This window comes from Phaenicophaeus curvirostris, chromosome 1 (genome assembly GCF_032191515.1).
Source record: "Phaenicophaeus curvirostris isolate KB17595 chromosome 1, BPBGC_Pcur_1.0, whole genome shotgun sequence".
Taxonomy (NCBI): domain Eukaryota; kingdom Metazoa; phylum Chordata; class Aves; order Cuculiformes; family Cuculidae; genus Phaenicophaeus; species Phaenicophaeus curvirostris.
Window position 1 is genome coordinate 78383662 of NC_091392.1, and position 20872 is coordinate 78404533.

A 20872-nucleotide genomic window follows, 5' to 3' on the forward strand; every position below is an offset into this window, starting at 1 on the left:
GTCATTCTAGAAAAGCAGTCAGCTACAGTGCTCAGCTGGGCTAACAACTGAAATATGACCACTGAGGAGGAGATAAGGAACCACAGTGCCAGAACAAATCAAGTGCAAATGAAATTTGGTTGTCACTGGCAACCCTCCCACCAGAAAAGCCGAAGCCCTGTCTACCTCATTGCTGTCTATAACTACCTGAAAGGAGGTTGTAGAGAGGAGGGTGCTGGCCTCTTCTCCCAAGTGACAGGGGACAGGACAAGAGGGAATGGCCTCAAGCTCCACCAGGGGAGATTTAGGCTGGACATTAGGAAAAAATTCTTCACTGAAAGGGTAATTGGGCACTGGAACAGGCTGCCCAGGGAGGTGGTTGATTCACCTTCCCTGGAGGTGTTTAAGGCACGGGTGGATGAGGTGCTAAGGGGCATGGTTTAGTGTTTGATAGGAAGGGTTGGACTCGATGATCCGGTGGGTCTCTTCCAGCCTGGTTATTCTATGATTCTGTGATTCTATGATTCTATGATACTCATCTTTGAAAATTCCAGTAGTGTCTCATTTTCTTTCAAATGCCCACTTATTCCCCAGAAGGCAGGATAAATATTAGTCCATTTGAGACATTATTCCACTCTCACAAGCACTGTAGCTGGGAAATAGGTCCTTATGTTTGTTCTATGTTTTTCTCCTTTTCATTTTTACCCTACAGATCATAATTTCCTTTGGTATAACAAAAAAAACCAAACAACCAAAACTCAAAACCAAAGGATAAAGTAATGCCATTAGACATTTTTACATTCCTTTTCTCTTTTTTTTTTCTGTGATTACTCCCTTTCCATTTTGAAGACAGTCAGTTTTAGAGAATCAATCAAAACCAGGGGTGGCTATGCTGTTTTTTCATTTTGATGTGGTTCTGCAAAGCCAGCGATAGGTTTGGCTTGTGCTTCACAGAACACTGACATAGATAGCACTTCCCCTCCTTCTCATTCAAAAGTCATAAAATAACACCTTCCCACTTTAAACTCTTTCTGTAAAATCATTAAAATAGTTTCTTTTTTACTATTGAATATGGGCCGATGAGATCAATGTAGTCTGAACGCCAGGTTAATAAAGTAGAATTGCTCTGCCTTTTCCCATGGGGACCTAGAACTGCCACAGGGAACTATCTTCCTTCCTTCCTACCCTCCTTCCTTCCTTCCAGCATTCAGAAAAAAAACAATATATGACTTCACTCTCATGGCTACATTTCTGAATTTTTCTGCAATGTTCAGCAATACAGGTCACCATAGACTTGAGGACTAGCCTCTGGATAAAATAATTGAGATTAGGTGTGTGGTTAGTAAAAGGTGGATTAGGACCTACTTGCTCCCTCACACATCAGCATTAAGGTAATCACAGCCTACCATCCCAATTCTAAAAACTGAGTAAACTGTTATTAATATCTCCATCACAAACATATGGCCACAATCAAACTATAGTGCAGCAATTGTTAACCCACTAATAAAGACGGAAGACCACCTTGTCTGAACACTGCAGAATGGGTGGGTGAGATTTACAAAGCTGGACATAAATACCCAAAGAGGACTTTGACCAGAAGACTAATTTTTTTATTTTCTGCAAAACACAATGGGCAATGATTTTGTTAATAGTAACACACAACCTACTACTCATATTGACATAACATCCAAAAGCTGGTACATCTGGCAGCCCAACGCCATAATACAGTACAAGTCTGTTGAGCACAGTACCATGTGGTACCACTGGGATAGTGGCATAATTCAAACTGTTCTGTGTAAGTCTCTCAGTCCATCAATAGATAGCATTTAATACAGGATATCTAATAGTCCTGAGTACACGAGGTGGTGAGAGGCATGGATGTTGGGGAAGCAACCACAAGAAAAAAAAAAACACATGACTGTAGTGAGAATAACTGCTGTTGGTACCACTTTATACCGTATGATGATGCCCTGGAGAGTATGTTCATGGGATTACAGGTGGTTGACTAGCTGATGAAGCTACCACCTACTTGGGGATATAATAGCAATGTCCATCATTTCCTTGCTATAATGGTCTTAATAATTGTCAAGCCTTGAGCAATCTTGCAAAAGGAAGGACAATATTACACATGCCAGAACCTTTCAAATTCTTCTGCCCTAAACTCTGCCTTGATGATGCTGAATCTCTTCTGGTCAACACAATTTTTGTGAGTCTCTCACTGTCAAGAGAAGCTCGGGTTTTCACCCTGTTCCTCCTGATACACCTGAGGGCTTCAGCAGAAGCCAGCCAAAGGTATAAAGAAGTAAGGGATTAAGTAAAGGAAGTGGATCAGATTAGAACCGAGTAGCTGATACATTTTAATTGAAAAAGCCTGTCACCATTTCTGTGCAGACAAAGGCAAGTCACGAACATGTTAGGACTGTTAGGACACACCACTCAACATGTGTGGTTTTACTCTTTCCTTTCTTATGTTAAATGTACGCTTCCTATGTTCACTTTATGAAATACCCTTGGGCAGTGGCACATACCAGAAAGCTGGTACCCACCTCCTTGTGAACACTGATTCATGTTGGTACATAGGACAAACCCACTCTGAACAACATACAACAGAGCTAGCAAGAAAATTAAACCAGCACTCTATTAAGTTTCTGCTGACAATCATCTGGAAGAATAAAACCTAAACTTTTCTGATTAAAACGTTTAGATATTTTTTCTTCTTTTTTCCACTAACATGTCATAGTTTTAGAAACAGTTTTATTTCACCAGCCAGAATACAATAAAATGCTTCATTTCAATTTTAAACCTTAATTTTTCTTCAGTTGTTGGAAATTGAAAGAAATTAATTTTCCTGTTTTGGAGTGTCTGGATTTTGTGCTTTCCGACTCTTCTGTTCCTCTTTATCCCCAGAAAGGTGGTTAACACTCCATTTGTATGTTTATTAATATGTTCCAATGGGAAAATCCCAGAGTGCAGTAAACTAATCTGAGAAAGCATATTTGTTCCCCACATTTCTGCACACATGTTAAGATTTATCTTTTCTGCTCTGCAGAAGGGTGACAAGTATGGAGAATTTCCCACTCTCCAGATGATCAAAGACAGAAACAAGAAGAATCACTTTTCATGACATATTGAACATTTTTATTTTCAAGAAACTAAAACCATGTAAAATATTAAGTCAAGATGAACTGGAAAACTAGGTTTTGTCTGCATTTTCTTTGTCTGCATATGGGAAATAATCAATTGATTGGCAATTTCTTACCCCAGCAAGTTTTCCAATTCAAATTGAGCCAACATCAGCGTCAAGTTAATGAACAATCCTTAATTTATTTCTTTTTAATTATTTTTCAGATATATAAATCAAAATCAGTAAGTTATTTGTGTATACAGCTTTTGGACTATGGATTCTTCTGTTTAACACTGTTAGTTAACTGAACTGGAAACATATTCTTATATATGTGGTGATAATATTGCATTTAATTACATATTAACTGCTATATATACTTGCAAATTTTGCTGGAGAATTGTTTACATAAACTGCATATCTTTAACTGTATTTCCTGATGTTATGAACAATTTTAGAGAAGAAAGATTTTTTTTTACTAATAAGCTATCCAATACCATTCATAATTTTTATATGCTACTGTACTGCAAATGAAAAATAATCTTCAGTAAATGTGCAAACATATATTCCCATAAATGTTCACTAATCTGTTACTTCCCACAGACATTCCTACAAACAGTAGCTCACCTCCTTGAGTGCTTATAAATTAAAGCAGGCTTACAGAACATCAGTAAGGGAGACTAACTGGTAAAAGAAATAGTTCTTTCCAGTCCATTTATTGATCGGCTTTCTTGGTATAAATCTGGAAAGCACAGGCTTTGTAGCACTTCTCCTCAGTGTGCCTTGAGCCTTTAAGGAAGAGAGAGGAAGGATGGAAAGGAGAACCTGGTCACCCCTCCAAATCCTTTCATCTTTGCCAACTGATACTGAGATCACATTGCAAAATGCAGAAATAAGGAAAAAACTTCCCCAACTCATCCTGGTTAGGTACCTACTGGTGATGAGGAGGAAACTGATCTTTGATAACAAGCTGGCAGATCCTGTGGAGCCACAAGCCAGGGATCTAATACACAGCAAAGGGCACCCACATAACGAAAGTACCACACTTCATCCTGCCTGTGCACAGCCATACTTGCAACAAAACTGTCTACACGCTGGCTTCTCCCAGTGTGGCTTTAAGATACACAAATCTCCCCGGTTTTATTCCCTGCCAGACTGGAAGCCAATGAGAACAAGCAATTATAGATTGATTTCACTGAAAGATTGAACCACAGTGTCATCTAGTGGCCAAAGAGTTTATTAGTTTTAAAAATAAATGCTGGGCCAATTCTTCTACCCAAAAACTGACAAATCACCTTGTTGAATTCATGTTTCACGTCTCTGTGATAGGACAAGAGAGAATGTCCTTAAGCTACATCCGTGGAAGTTTAGACGAGACATTAGGAAAAATGTCTTCACAGAAAGGGTTATCAAGCACTGGCAGAGGCTGCCCAGGGAGGTGATTGTGTCACCATCCTTGGAGAGGTTTAAAAGGTGGGTAGATGAGCTCCTTGGGGACATGATTTAGCAGTGAACAGGTATGATTTGAGGTGATGATCTCAAAGGCCTTTTCCAACCTTATGATTCTGTGATTCCAATTCCAGAATGCCAAAGACTGCTTTCTCCTGGAAAGAGTTTTATGATACAACTGTTTGAATGGTAGTTCCAACCGACTGAAAATGAATGTGAAATTCTATACTAAACATGAAAGCTAATTACAAGGAATTAGATTCTAGGGAGATGGGGGAGAGGCATAAGATGTCCCCTGCTTTTTTTACTTTTTCTGTTGAGTAGCTATCATAATTTGTTTTCCATTATTACCTCTAAACTGTAATATTACCATACCCTGGAACTGAAATCAAACCTCAACCTGCTTCACCAATTTAAAGGGATCTGATTGTTATGTACAGGGAAGCACCCATTCACGTTGGAGCTCTTGTAACCTTACAAGTACACAATTTTTGAGAGTTTACTTATGACACTACTATTTAGGATATTAATATAATATTAGATAATATTATATATTACATAATTATTATGTAATTATTAGATAATAATATAACATATATCATATTCTTCTCTAAAAGGGAAAACATTTTAAAACTGAAATGTGAAAAAAAGAAACACTTGTTTTAAAATTGTGGTGAAAGTTTGCTCAATGTAAATATGAATGCCATGAAATTATATCCTGTATTTTTTTCTTCAGACCTACAGGATACTTCACAAGCCTGAAATTTTGCCTACAAAAATAAATGTGCATTTTTCAGCAAAATATGGTAGCAGAGTTAAAAAAATACATGAATATTATGCTAGAAAATACTTTCATGAGAATTCTGTTTTGTTTGGTTGGTTTTAGTAAGAAAATGGAAGGAATTTTAAGGGAGAAACATGAAGATGTGTTTCCAGGAAAAGTTAATCTGTTTTTAAATCAAATTTAAGCTAGCAGATGAAGTCACTGCATTAGACCATAACCCTAGACATAAGCATGCATTTCAATCCTAGAAGTAATAACCCATAACATTATTTGCTAATAATCTATGCCAAGTGCATATCAATCTAAGCATGAACCTTGAGAAGGTTTAAAAGACTAAAAAAATAAGTTATCTTTTGCATTTCTAGATTTCCTGCGTTGCAGCATTTTAAATTTGAGAGGAGAGTTGAAGGAAGACATACATTGGTCTTGAAAAAAGTGGGTTTTGGCTTTTTGATTATCAATTATTATTACATACTAAATTTCATCTCCCAGGCAGATATACTAATATATATATATTTTAAACCAGCCATAATTTGGCAGAGTCAATACTTTACAACCACCTGTTTCCAATTCACAAGACTATTGGTAGGAAAAAAATGAAGGCAAGAAAACAAAGAGGAGCATGCTTACCATGCCTTTTGGACAGAGGCATCCAGATATGCAGCCATGGCTGATGCACTCTAAGTCATAATTCTGGCAAGTCTTGGCACACTCCAACCCTTCAGCTCTTGGGTTGTTTTCAGGACAGACAAATCTTTCCATGGGTGATCTGCATGTCAAGCTCCTTTTTACTTTAAAAATTAAGTTTACAAAAATTGCAATTAGAACTCACATATTGTTAGCACACTATTTTCCTAAAGGATGGATCAACATTTTTATTAGAAAAATAATTTAGGATATAGAATGGAGCGATGCCATTACAGCATTATGCATGACATTGTAAAAGTAATAGTCCTCATTTCTCAATGAAATTATCTCACTTAGGATATTATATTATAAAATATTATAAAAGCATGTATACTAACACGGAAGCAAAAGGAGATGCACAAGGGTTAAATTCCAAATTGAAGTTGAGCTACAAGCCCACTTTAGTGTCAAACATATTTCAACCTTTAGGCAATGTACACTACCAACTTCAGCACAAAATCCACGTTCTGAGAAGCAACAGCACCATGTATTACTGTATTTAGACTCACTTCCAGCACAGAGTGTAATTACATGGGTGATAATAACTCAGGTTCACAAGAAGATCAGAATTTCCATAAAGTGCTAGGTTATTACTTCAAATGTGCTCTGAGATTTTGAAAGACTGAACACACTTACATCAGGATAATTGCCTTACTAACATTACAGCAAGAGTTTGGTGTGATATACACCTATAAGGCTTCACCTGAAAGCCAATCATTGACACTGTTACTGGTGGTCTACCAAGAATTCCTCTCCTATCAGAATCCTGTAAGCTCTATCCATGTATCAGTAGGGAGCCTCAAAGAATCCTAGAATACTGATACTCTGTGCTGCAATGCAATGCCTAGCTCTGCAAGGCACTTGTCCGTCTCCTGGAGGTTTTATGGATGGAGGGCATGCTCAGTGCCTGGCAGCACTCTAACCTTGAAGCCACAAAAGCTTCATCTGCAGCAGAAAGGAGAACTTGCAGCCTGCTAGTCAGAAGCAGGATGCATAAAGCTGGCTCATTACTGATGTTGTGTGATCCCCATAGAACAACCGAGGGTCTCAGATTTCCACCAAGGGACCCCATAACCTCTTCAGCTAAACAGAGACTGCAACAGTTAACCATAACTTTGAGAAGCGGGACCCAATGAGCACTGTACCCTCCCATAAAAAAATTTTGTTTCTATCTTGTAAAAAAGAAAACCATTACTTTTTAAAAAAATCTTACTAACTTCTGGCAGATGGCCTCTCATCAGTGAAAACATCTGGGAGGAAGGCACCAGGAACTCTGCTCATGCTGCAGTGCATGAAACCATTTTCACAATAGCTAAGAAAAACAAATAGAGAATATATTTAACAAAGGGACATCTAGTTTTTACTCATGTTGTTGTTTTCAGGCAGGCCCACCAAGAACTTGTCAGAGTACCAAAAGTACATCTCCTCGTGGCTGATCTGTTGCTTCCATTCACTGTGCTTCTCAACCTTAAGGCAAACCTTAAGAAGCTGCAGGATATACTAATGTGGTAAACCAGCTGTATGCTATCCCTGTCCTGCCGAATGCAATGATTCTGCACTGGCATAAAGCTGGGCAAGATAATAGTCACATCAGCTGTGGAGAGAGGTAAGGGACCACTTAGTTCCTGGAGCTTACAACTTCCGTGGTAGCAGAGAAAAGGAGAAGACAGTGTTCCCAAAACTGGGCTTACCAGCAGTCACCCAGCAATTATATTCCTACTCTCAGTGCATGGCTACTCAATTTAACAATTAGAAATCCTTCTTATTATTTGTAACTTTGATAGAGGTAATTAGGTTTTAAAATTTAAGAACTATAATGCAGTACATTAAAGTGACATTTTGAAAGCCTTCAGAGTAGCTGTCATCAGTAGTTAAACTCCATTTCAAACTGGCAGGAACTGTTCATGGAACAGGAGGGTTTAGATTTGTTTTCTAAGATGGCATTTGAAATTATATGGATATACAGACGCAACAGCAAAACTCATCTTTTGGGTTGTTAATGGCAAAATCTTGCCCTTTTTTCAACTGGTTTCAGTGGAGCTAAAGGAACTGAGGAACTGAACCAGTTAACCACTCAGGCTATCCAAAAATTTCTGAGTCACAGCATGTAGAGATGAGTTATGAACGCTGCACTTACCACATGGTGTAATGATCCGAAAAGACGTCTTCCGGCTGGAAGATCTCACCATCGTAGTAACAAGAGCAGTGGGACTTCGGCACGCATTTCTCATGTTCATCCAGGTAGTGTCCAGGATGACAGTAGCAGCCTTCTACACATTGTTCATCACAGTCCTCATCCGGGTAGGACAGAGATCTGCAGGTCTGGTTGCACAGCGTCCCACACTGCTGGTACACTTGACCTTCAGGACAGGTCATTGCTGTTGAACGATACACACAAAAGTGAGACTGGCATTTGATCCAAAGCTATTTAAAAGAAAAGCTGCCTAAATCAGACTGAGAAGCTACGATTATTTATTATTATTATTTAATTTACTCATTGATGGAGGCCTGTATTACACTGCCTCTCCTTAACTCTGCAGCACCAGTAAAGATTAAGGCACTGCTTATCTATACACAAGCAAAACCTTATTACATGCAGTTCACAATGAATGTCAGGTTTGGACTGCAACCCTGCCAAGGAAATCCATCCACAACGTTTCATCCAGAATGAAAAACACAGGTTGTTTCCAGCCTCTGTTATTACTTGGATCTACAAGTTAGGAGCTTTACAAGCATCATGTACACATTCACACTTCTTTTCCTATGCAACCTGGTTAGGGAAAATTTTGTCAAAATCAGTAGAAATGTAGATTTCTCCCATGATAAGCTGGTGATGCAACAGTTTTAAGTCTCACAGCTCAGAAGCTCTCAGTAATTTGTGAAACAGGTGCAAATAATTAAGTCCTTTAGTGATCTCAGAGCCAAACCTTGGGTACTAATGATTTTTGATGATGAATTCATTTTTATGGAGACTTAATTGTGGCCTTTGGAGCCGCTTTGCCTTCTTTGTTTATAAAACTGACACTTCACTCTTCAGCGCCGATTTTGAGGCAACCTCCTTGGCATACATCAACACCGGCACTAGGTGGCAGCTATGACAACGCATTTCACGAGTCGAGAAAATAAGCTAGTATTATCAAGGGCTTTTAATAAGCTTCCTGATAACCAGGATTTACAAAACCTGCCCTTTGCAGCAACGTTTGAAATCAAACGGCCTGAGTTGTAAGGTGGTGAGGGAGGATGCTGAGTGGTGTGGGGAGAAGTAGCTGCTGCAAATACAAATTGGCATATTTGTACTATGCTAAAACCAAGATCAAGGGGTTACAGAGAGAAGTCTTCCCCTTGTCAGGCCTCAGAATGATCTGATAATCCCTACCCTCTCTTCTAAGAGCACACACCCCTGGAAACTGCAGCAGCAATGGCAGTAAAAGAAAAACTATACAAAGGTTACAGCCCTGCAGCGTCACACAGCTACTGTCTGGGCTGAACTGATACCGAGGCTAACAAAGCAAGGCCCACGTGCTAGCCAATGTCTAACATTTCCCTTCACAAACTTCTTCTGAAATGAATAATTACTGTCATAGGGCAAGGAGGCTATGATGTCATTGCCATCACAGAATCATGGTGGGATGACTCGTATAACTGGAGTGCAGCCATGGTGGGGTACAAACTCTTCAGGCGGAACAGGAGGCATGGTAGCCCTCTATGTAAGAAAGGACTGGGATACCATTGAGCTGGATTGTGGTGATGAGGAGATCGAGAGCCTGTGGGTTAAAAACAAAGGAGCCCAAAAGAAGGCAGATTTTGTGATGGGAGTCTGTTACACACCACCCAGCCAAGAAGAAGCAGCTGATGAGCTCCTCTATAAACAGCTGGGGATAGTCTCTAGATTGATGCCTCTTGTTCTTGTAGGTGATTTCAATCTTCCAGATATCTGCTGGAAGTACAATACAGCAGAAAGGAAGCAGTCCAGGAGGTTCCTGGAGTGCATGGAAGACAACTTCCTCGCACAACTGGTGAGCAAACCGACAATGGAAGGTGCCCTCCTGGACCTGCTGTTTGTGAACGGAAAAGGCTTTGTGGGGGATGTGGCAGTAGGAGGATGCCTGGGACAAAGCGATCACGAGATGATGGGGTTTTCAGTTCTAGGTGCGGTGAAGAGGGTGGTTAGCAGGACAGTCACATTACACTTCCAGAGGGCAGACTTCGGACTGTTCAGAAGGCTGGTTGGCAGAGTCCCATGGGAGACAGTCCTTAAGGGCAAGGGAGACCACGAAGGCTGGGAGCTCTTCAAAAAGGAAATCCTAGCAGCTCAGGAGAAAGCCATCCCCATGTACCAGAAAAAGAGCCGGCCAGGATAAAAAACAGCTTGGTTGAGCAGGGAGATCTTGAGAGATATCAAAAAGAAGAGAAATATTTATGAGCTTTGGAAGAAGGGACAGGCGTCTTGAGTGGACTACAGGAGGGAAGTGAGATCGTGCAGAGAAAAGATCAGGAGGGCTAAGGCCCAACTAGAAATCAGATTGGCTAAGTCTGTGAAAGATAATAAAAAATCTTTCTATACATATATTAACAATAAAAGGAGGACTAGGGAGAATATACAGTCCCTACTGGATGCAGAAGGAACAACTGTGACAGGGGATGAGGAAAAGGCTGAAGTACTTAATGCCGCCTTTGCCTCAGTCTTTAATTGTAAAGAAAGTTGTTCCCTCTGTCTACAAACCCAGGAGTTAGAGGAGCAAAATGAGGCTCCCATGATCCAAGAGGAGGCGGTTAGAGACTTGCTTGCCCACCTAGGCACCCACAAGTCTATGGGGCTGGATGGGATCCACCCAAGGGTATTAAAGGAGCTGGCGGATGTGCTTGCCAAACCCCTTTCCATCACCTTCAAACAGTCCTGGAAGACTGGGGAAGTTCCACTGGCTGATGTCGTGCCCATCTACAAGAAGGGTCGCAGGGAGGATCCAGGGAACTACAGGCCTGTCAGTCTGACCTCAGAGCCAGGGAAAGTCATGGAACAGGTGATCTTCAGTGCTATCATGAAGCACATGTAAGAGAACCGGGTGATCAGGCCCAGTCAACATGGGCTCATGAAAGGCAGGTCCTGCCAAACAAACCTGATCACCTTCTATGATAAAGTGACTTGCCTACTGGATGAGGGAAAGGCTGTGGATGTGGTCTTCCTGGACTTCAGTAAAGCCTTTGACACAGTTTCTCACAGCATTCTGCTTTGGAAACTGTCAGCCTCTAGACTGGACAGGTGTACACTCTCCTGGGTAGAAAACCGGTTGGATGGCCAGACCCAGAGAGTGGTGGTAAATGGTGTTAAATCCAGATGGAGGCCAGTTACATGTGGGGTTCCTCAGGGCTCAGTGCTGGGTCCAGCCCTGTTCAATGTCTTTATTAATGACCAGGATGAAGGCATTGAGTGCACCCTTAGCAAGTTTGTGGATGACACTAAGCTGGGTGGAAGCGTGGATCTGCTGGAGGTTAGCGAGGCTCTGCAAAGGGATCTGAACAGGCTGGACCACTGGGTCTGAGACCAATGGCATGAGGTTTAACAATGCCAGATGCCAGCTCCTGCACTTGGGGCACAACAACCCTGTGCAGTGCTACAGACTAGGAGAAGTCTGGCTGGAAAGCTGCCTGGCAGAGAAGGACCTGGGGGTATTGGTTGACAACTGACTGAACTTGAGCCAGCAGTGTGCCCAGGTGGCCAAGAAGGCCAATGGCATCTTGGCTTGGATCAGAAACGGCATGACCAGCAGGTCCAGGGAGGTTATTTGCCCTCTGTACTCAGCACTGGTGAGACGACTCCTTGAATACTGTGTTCAGTTCTGGGCCCCTCACCACAAGAAGGATGTTGAGGCTCTGGAGTGAGTCCAGAGAAGAGCAACAAAGCTGGTGAAGGGGCTGGAGAACAAGTCTTACGAGGAGCAGCTGAGAGAGCTGGGGTTGTTTAGCCTGGAGAAGAGGAGGCTGAGGGAAGACCTCATTGCTCTCTACAACTACCTAAAAGGAAGTTGTAGAGAGGAGGGTGCTGGCCTCTTCTCCCAAGTGACTGGAGACTGGCCAAGAGGGAATGGCCTCAAGCTCCACCAGGGGAAGTTCAGGCTGCACATTAAGAAAAAATTTTTCACAGAAAGGGTCTTTGCACACTGGAACAGGCTGCTCAGGGAGGTGATTGAGTCACCTTCCTGGACGTCTTTAAGGGACGGGTGAACGAGCTGCTGAGGGACATTGTTTAGTATGTGATAGGAATGGTTGGACTCAATGATCTGGCAGGGTCTTTTCCAACCTGGTGAGTCTATGTATGATTCTGCATATTGAAGAGGGGCACAGTTGCAGTAATATCTCCCCAACTTCTGCTGAGGCACCTGAGGTTCCTTATGGGTGAGCGTAAGCCCTTGAGTTAAGTATCCAGCCCAGAGGCATCCGAGGTGACTCGAAGCCTTCTTTAGAGTAAAGGTCTCGCAAGTTTGGGACTTGTGTCCAAACTATTTAATGTCCCTTTCACAATGCAGTTCAAGGAATTTATGTGTGCTCATCAACTCAGTAGGCAGAGAAAATACCTCCTAAATCATAAATAAATAGATCCTCTCACAGTTAGAGACTTTGGCAGCTATTCACAGAACAGAATTCTAATTTACATAAACACAACCTTCACAGTTAATCAAATACTGAACAGGCACAGCCTAAGGCTGAGGACCATTTTAAAAGCAACTTTCATCACTGAAGGCATGTGCAAGCAGGACAACCATGAAGCATCAGCCAAAACTATGATTTGTTACACAGGAACCTCTGGAAACAAGGAACTGGTTTGGCAGATTTCAGGCGGGTACACCAGTTTACTAGAGTTTCCAGATTTAAAAAGGATGGGATGCCAGCCCAACATCCTGTTCTACTTTCTAGTCGGTAGTAACACTCCCTGCCTACCCGGACCCCTTTTCAAGATAAAGCTTTGTAACTCACCTTACCTGCCCATGCACCCCTTAAGATTTTAGAAACACTCACACATTTTTCCAGTTATGCTACCCAACGCCATGTTTACACTCTCAATCCTCTGCTTCATTTCATCTCAGCAACATCAGTTTTTAACAGCAAAAAGGCAAGACAAACTACCTGGAAGGGAACTGTATTCTGTATACTTTGGAATACACTACCACTAAAAAATCCCCATCTTGTTATTCCCAGGAAAATGAAAGGAAAAGGTGAGCTGCATCTGTTCTCTACAGATGCCTGTTATAAAAACAAATCAGACCAGTGCTGTCCTCTGAAGCTCATCTTGTCCTAGGCATAAGATGGGAAACGGTGGGAAAGCAATGGAAAATGGCATGTCCGTCAGATAGTTCATCCAGCTTCCTGTGGGTGGGTTTTCAACCCAGAGTGAAAGGGACCTAAATTCTAACTATATTCTCACTTAGTGCAAGGTTAAAATGCAACCACACCAAGGTCAGAGGTTCTGGGTGAAGACACACCCTGTTGGGACTGGATTTATCACAGCTGCTCCATCTGTGCCAGCTGGCATGCTGATCCCCAGCATGCAAGATAGCCATCATCAAATGTTGCTTAGAGCCTGCTCTTAATTTCCTACTCCCCACTCCAACACTCCTCGATCTGTTCCACAGAAATCCTTTCACTGAAGCCATGCAAAGACAATAAACTATCCCACTACCATCACATTAAGGAAAACAGTAGGCTTATTAACAGGTCCTAAAAGCTGAAGAAAAATCTAGGGACCTGTTGACTGATTCCTCTTTGTCACAAAAAAATACATATATACATACGCACAGGAGACATGGAATCATTTAGTATGGAAAACACCTTTCAGATCATTGAGTGCAATCATTAACCTAACATTACCCGGTTCACCACTAAAACATGTCCGTAAGTGCCACGTCGACATGCCTTTTAAACACCTCCAGGGATGATGACTCAATCACTTCCCTGGGCATCCTGTTCCAATGTCTTATAACCCTTTTGGTGAAGGAATTTTTCCTAATATCTAGTCTAGACGTCCCCTGGCACAACTTGAGGCCATTTCCTCTTGTCCTATCACTTGTTACTTGGGAGAAGAGAACAACACCCACCTTGCCACAACCTCCTTTTAGGCAGTTGTAGAGAGCAATAAGGTCTCCCCTCAGCCTCCTTTCCTCCAGGCTAAACAGCCCCAGTTCCATCAGCCACTCCTCATAATACGTATTCTCTAGATCCTTTCTCAGCTTCATTGCCCTTCTCAGGATGCTCTCCTTCTTGTACTGAGGGGCCCAAAACTCAACACAGTATTTGAGGTGTGGCCTCACCAGTGCTGAGTACAGGGGCACAATCGCTTCTGATACAAGACAGGATGCCATAGTCTTTCTTGGCCACTTGGGCCACTGCTGGCTCGTCTTCAGCTCACTGTCAACCAACACCCACAGGTCCTTTTCCACAGGGTAGCTTTCCAGCCACTCTTTCCCAAACTTGTAGGGTTGCATGGGGTTGTGGTGACCCAAATGCAGGACCCAGCACTTGGCCTTGTTAAACTTCATACAGTTGCCCTCGGCTCATCGATCCAGCCTGTCAAGATCCCTCCGTAAAGGCTTCCTACCCTCAAGCAGATCAACCCTCCTGCCCAGCTTGGCATCTTTTGCAAACTTACTGAGGGTGCACTCAATCACCTCATCCACATCACTGATAAAGATATTAAACAGAACTAGCTCCAATACAGAGCTCTAGGGAACACTGCTTGTGACCAGCCGTCAACTAGATTTAACTCAGGTCACCACAAATCTTTAGGTCAAGACATTCAGCCATTTTTTTTGCCCAGTTTGTTATATGCATGTGCATGAGAGAGATAGCCCTTCACAGTATGGCATATCTGCTCCATGTAGCATGAAGGGATTGCTTCTGTTGCTTATTCAGAGTGGGCTGCAGGAGTAGGAGTCAGCTCTTAAACAATCAAACTAAAATAATTTCAAAGATGTGGGTGATGAATGCACTTCATTAGCTCGATACGCAGCAGAAACGCTATGCTACACTAATAACTTACCTCCCTGCCGCTTGCCCATTCCAAACCAAGCAAACCAGTTCTGTCAAGTCATTTCCCAAGAAACCAAATCTCTGTTGACTGAGGCAGGAGCAGAGCATTTGTTCAGTGCACTGGGCCATCAGCACAAATTACACAACCTGCACATTCACATTTCAAGGCCATTAAAAGAGGGATTGTTCTCCTTCATGTGACAGGAGATGTCTGGGGCATCAGGATTATTTAATGGGGGCTGATGGATCTGCAATCAGGGAAATCGTCACTTTATGAGACCATAAAGCGCTCTGTAATGCTCAGAGAGGAGGAAGCAGCTCTGCACTATTAAAGATTAATTGTGAAAATTGACTTGTTCAATTACAGAAAGAACGATGGTACGTTATCACTGCTCTTTTTTTCAGCCTCCAGACCTCCACATTTTAAAAGGATTTTTATTACATTACTGTTCCACTATCTGAACATGTACATAGATCAGGTAAAATATTACAAAAACACACAGTGGTTTAACATAAACTGGTTTTGTTCTCATTCACCGTAAATACTCTCCAGCTTGCAGAATCTGTAGTAACTGACCTTACAGGTACAGACCCTATCAGGTGGAAGGCCAGTGACTTCTCTTTCTTTCTGTTTGCCAGTTTCTACACACTCAATTTATAGATTTTTTCCCACCCTCTGTTTGAGGAAGAGGTAGAAGTATCAGAATTGATCTGAAGGGCTGCCAAGCATACATGCTTTTCCCAAAATTTTCAAATGGTTTCTTTCCTTACTAACAAAGTTGCTCAGGACAATGGAAATACTTCCAGTTCACTATTATTTATTACTATCAAAATTCTGTGGATTTTTTTCTACTATCTTGACCGGACAGAGAATAAAAGAAATAAAAGATGTTGGCTACTTCTGCTCCAGTTTCTTAGAAGTTTAGCTATTAATCTTGCACTGGATTGGTGTATGAAAAAACATCCTATTCCTCTGTTACATCATCTCTGTAACCCAAACCTGCAGTCTGAATTTTCATTCTATCCTCTTGCGACATCTCATCTTTTAAACTGCAAGCTTTTGAATGAGAGTTGTCATTTATTACAGGTGATATCCTGCAAACAGTCCTCAGGGGAATTCAAAACTCAACTCTTGCGTACTCTCATAGGAATAAAACGCCCACACAAAATGCTACAGACAAAGCTCTTGCTTGCCTAGCTCAGCAGTGCCACCTATGGCCTCTTGCTCTAGGTTCAGGATCTCATCTTGAATCAGCTGCCACATCATACTGGAATTTACAAGAAGAAGGAAAGGAGCTCATATGTGATGAGTAAAATTGTGTTCACCCACTAGATGGTGTACACAAAATGAGATCTAGCATAGATCCATAGATCTCAAACTTCAGCGCTGACAGGGTGATAATCAAACTGCTGAGAGAGAGAGATGTCAGAGAGGTTATGGGATCTCCATCCTTGGAGATAGTCAGAACTTGTTTGGACAAGATCCCCAGCAACCTGCTATAAGTTACCCCTGCTATGAGCAGGGATTGCACTAGGTCCCTTCTGATGTAAGTTTGTCTACAGTTGTATGATTCTGTTCTATGATACCACTTAACTAAATACCTGCTTTTGTGCTTCCTCCACACCCTCAACTTCAGCTAAAGTCAGGAGTTACTGACAAGCATAGGAGCTGGGAAGCTTGGGCCTTAAAAGAGGGTACCAAAAAAGTAATTCATATATTACTACAAATCACTTGGATATTCCCACCCCAGGATATTCAGAAAGTTTCCAAATGAGCAGCAGAAACTCAAACATAGTTGAAAATGAAAATTCAGTCAAAAGCTCTTAGCTGTTTCTCTCTTCCAGTGCTGAGCAGTCTCTGTGAACAGTTTTTGTATCCTTGCCAGAGCAGAGAAAGACACACTCTCTCATAATTTTTCACAAGAAATACCTGGCACCTTACAGAAATAATCTTATTCTAGATTTCTCATCTAACATTGCCAAGAAATTCCTTCAGGATAAGGTTTTAGGAGCATTTCACTTACGGCAGAAGTTGGGTTCTCGCCACTGGACCAAGATGCTTCTCCTAGCACAGGCAGCTGCATAATTAGCAATGGCAGAACACAGACACTTCTTGCCATTGGAGCAGGAGCAAACATCAAAGCGACAGTTCTTCACATAGGGAGTAGGACTGACTTCATGGTGACAGGGTTCAAATGTAGAAGACATCAGAACTGAGCAGGATTCCTCAGCGTATTTGGCTAAAAAAAGAAAAATTACATGCTTTCACTGAATCAGTCAGTTTCTTTTAATAAAAGCTAGAAGAGCCACAGTAAGCATTTGCTTTTTAATTTGTAAAAAAAACAACCAACCAACACAGGGAAGAATAAAATAGGATCAACTAGGCAAAGATAGCTTCACAGCCAGTAGGTCATGAGGTCCACTAAAAGAATAACGTTTCACTAGTAAAACAAATCAAGGAAAAGCAATGCTTTTATATTTTGTTACCACCACTTCTGGTGCTTTTCTTCCTTTCACAGGGCCTCTGCTTTCTGCTGCTTTTTATATTTGCAAAATTAAACGTTGTAGGCTGCACTACGCTCTCAAATCTACAGAGCCTGCTCTGATCTATGACCATAACATTTTTTTGTGTGCTTGCTCCTCCCAGAAACCTGGGACAAGAAAATTGCTCTGAGAATTCCTCCCAGTGTCCAACAAGGGAGGCAAAGAGGAAGATTGTCTGTTGCAATCCAGTAAAAGGAGAGGGAAGGGATCAGGAGAAGTGTCTAAGGACAGAGGGGTGAAGAAGATAGGTGTTTTGTCCACCCAGAGGATTAACATAGCGTTGCTATCCTCTGTAAAAGAAGTTTAAGTGGTACAGGTTTGTGCTGTGGCTGTGACAGTCTAACTCTGACTGTTGTCCAGACTGAACAGCAGCATGATCCCACATTACTGATTTTTGTTTTCAGCTTTCACAAAACATTGTTTTCTTTAGGAAGCCTGAGCCAATCAATGTCTCTCCATTTGGAGTTTTGTTGTGGGTTTTTTTTCAAATGGATATTACAGCCATCCACTGGCAATGTTAGCAACTCTAACATCTTCTCTTTGTCTTTCTTTTTCCTTTATTTATTTCTGGGTTTTATTGTTATGTAAAATAGAAGATCACAGTTTGCTACACATGTTAATTTTGCATTGAGTTCAGTACCTAAACGAGGATTAAGACTGCAGGGGTCACTGTCTTGTTTTGTCAAGTCTTGGCAGTCTGCATTGAGCTTCCAGGAGTTACCAAAATCTTCCAGAAGGGCTTCTGCCATGCCATAAGGTGTAAGAAAATCGTCCCCTTGGTTACCATTGTAATTTCCACATAGCCCGCACGTCCTTTCAGAATAGACTGGAGACAGCTAAGGAACACAACAGTAGCCTGGTCATCCTTCAGAATAGGTCACCACTGTATAGTAAGACTTTCTAAAGAATAATACATAATTTAAGAATCAAGGATATTCTCAAATACACATTAAAATACAATAGACAATTTTCACATTTTCAAGCTTCTAACAAAAATGCTAATATTAGTGGCAGCAGGACAATTTTTGCATGGTGTAGTCATAGTTTCAGATGGTAACTGAAGGTGACTAGAAGAAAAATGGCTTACGTTCGTGCCTGATCAGAATTCTGGTTCAGTCTTTCCTTATTTTTCTTTTTCATTCATCTATATGAACAGGGCAACATTTGGAGTTGCGTTTTTAAATATAAGTGAGATGATATTTCCAACAGTAATATGGGAAAAGAAATGGCACCTGAAACCGTTCCACATTTTAAAAGAAAATTTGAAGATGAAGAAAATTTAAACTGATAGTTCTTTCACAAAACTGAGACAATGTCAGAAGAGTTGTCTCCCTTAACATCAAGGACCGTTATTAACATAAGAGACTGCTACCCATAAAGCTACACTAACTCACATTAGAGGTTCCTCCTGCCTAGAGAAACTTAAGACACACTAAAAACACTATTGCAAACAACTCACATTGCAGATGTACTTTTCACCGCACCTTATTCTTATTGCAAATCAAGGGGTATCTTAAATGGGACACCAAACTTACAAGCAAACGGGGAGATCCCCTAAGCAACATCTGCAACACAAAGGCACCAATACATTTTATACAAGCAGGAACTGTCAGTCTCTATTAGAAGTAAAGATTTGGTACACCACAAGTACTACTAACTGTCCTCAGTAGGTGACTCAGGGCTTTAATGGTACAACTGCTCTATGAATGGATTTACTAGAGTGCTACTTTAGTCAGGTTGGCAGGAATAATCAGTGAAACACAAGCAAAAAAAGCTAGAAAAACTCCTTTTTAAAGAAATGGTTTTCTGTATAATTAAAAATAAAACCATTCTCCAAAACATAATCTAGTATTACCCTCTGTTTGAACACACCAGTCAGAGAGTAAGTATGGAGTATCAAAAGGAACAATCATGAATTACTAGAGGATAATTACTTTTATTACTTCAGTGGCCAAGGAAGCTGCATATTCACATATTCTGCAGACAAACAATGTCTCGTACACATCCAAATGCTGACATATTTTCAAGTGGAAGCTCTAATCACAAACAGCAAGTGGTCACAGAAAGGGGAGCCTTCTTGAGGAACACAGGAAGAATTTTTACCGGAAGTCTGGCTAATGTAATGGAAGTGTGTCACTTCCCCCAGTTGTCAGAAATACTTGGCAACAGGTCAGTCTACAAATCCAGCATAAAAATTATGTCTCCAAAAGCAATTAAAAAGATGGTTTAGATATACAGTAATGGAAGGAACTTAGAGCAGAACTAAATAAATGCAGGTGATTGGAGACTGGGTAAAGGATCTGGCGCAGAAACTTAGATTTGTCTTAACGCTAAGAAAAAAATTGCCAGGTTATACAAGTCTCTGATCAGGCAGAAAAATGTTTTGAATACTGAAGAAAGCCAAATCTTCTGACCAAACTGATTTTTTTTCTCAGCCCAAAAGCAACTTCTAGAACCCTTGGAGCACAGAGATACAAGCTAGATCAAAACAACTACAAAACCACAGATGCTTTCTAGCATTATTCTCAACTTTTCTTGTCTGTTCTCTTTCCATCTCTTGTACTCACTTCTGAACTAGCTCTCATGAACCCTGACTATATGCCAGATGCGACATTTAAGCCAGATTCTGGGGCACATGCAGAAAGTGCAAAAGTAATGCCATGGTTCATAGATGTCAGCACTCATTGCTTTGTAGAAACAGTAGCCTCAGGAATAACAGCTCTCTTGACAAAACTCTTCTCAGTGAGCAAACCCACCTCACATGGGGCCCAACTGTAGAGCCCCCATTACAACTAGGGGCTCAAAAGTAGCAGGGCTGTGATTAAGCATGCATCCATGCAAACAAGGCAGAAGCACACAGGTCTGCAGCCACCCAGCATCACACAGGAGTACGTTGCCCTGGCTTAGTGCCCACAACCTGCAGGTCATCACACCTAGAAGCAATGCCACAGGTGTACTCATATCCCTGAGTGAATACACCCTCAGGGATAGCACTCACGTTCCCTGAGACCTACTGACCAAGTGAGAACAGACTTTAGTACAAGCAAAGAGGGCGACAGCTTAGCTGGAGAAGCTGTGATGGTTTATCAGCTCTTAGGAGACTGTTCTACAGCAAATAATCTCCCCTTTTCTCAAAGGCTTTTCTGTGCTGCAACTCATTTTGCAGCTTACAACACACATACAAAAAAAAAACCAAACAAACATGGTACATGGTTTATGTAAACCTTTCTGTTGTTGCAGTTAAGACTGCTACACTCACAGCTCATTTCTTCTAAACCTGGTTTGGG

At 41.4% G+C, this 20872-nt stretch overlaps 1 protein-coding gene across 1 annotated transcript in view; it reads right to left on the reverse strand.

The window, feature by feature from the left end:
• VWF (von Willebrand factor) overlaps positions 1–20872 on the reverse strand; it is a 146115-nt gene that overhangs the window by 88840 nt on the left and 36403 nt on the right. Inside the window, exons 14-18 of the mRNA XM_069863499.1 lie at positions 18226–18421; positions 17066–17281; positions 8158–8398; positions 7238–7332; positions 5964–6124 (exon numbers count right to left, since the gene is read on the reverse strand). Coding sequence (XP_069719600.1) covers positions 5964–6124; positions 7238–7332; positions 8158–8398; positions 17066–17281; positions 18226–18421 — 909 coding nt within the window. The remainder of the gene's footprint in view (positions 1–5963; positions 6125–7237; positions 7333–8157; positions 8399–17065; positions 17282–18225; positions 18422–20872) is intronic.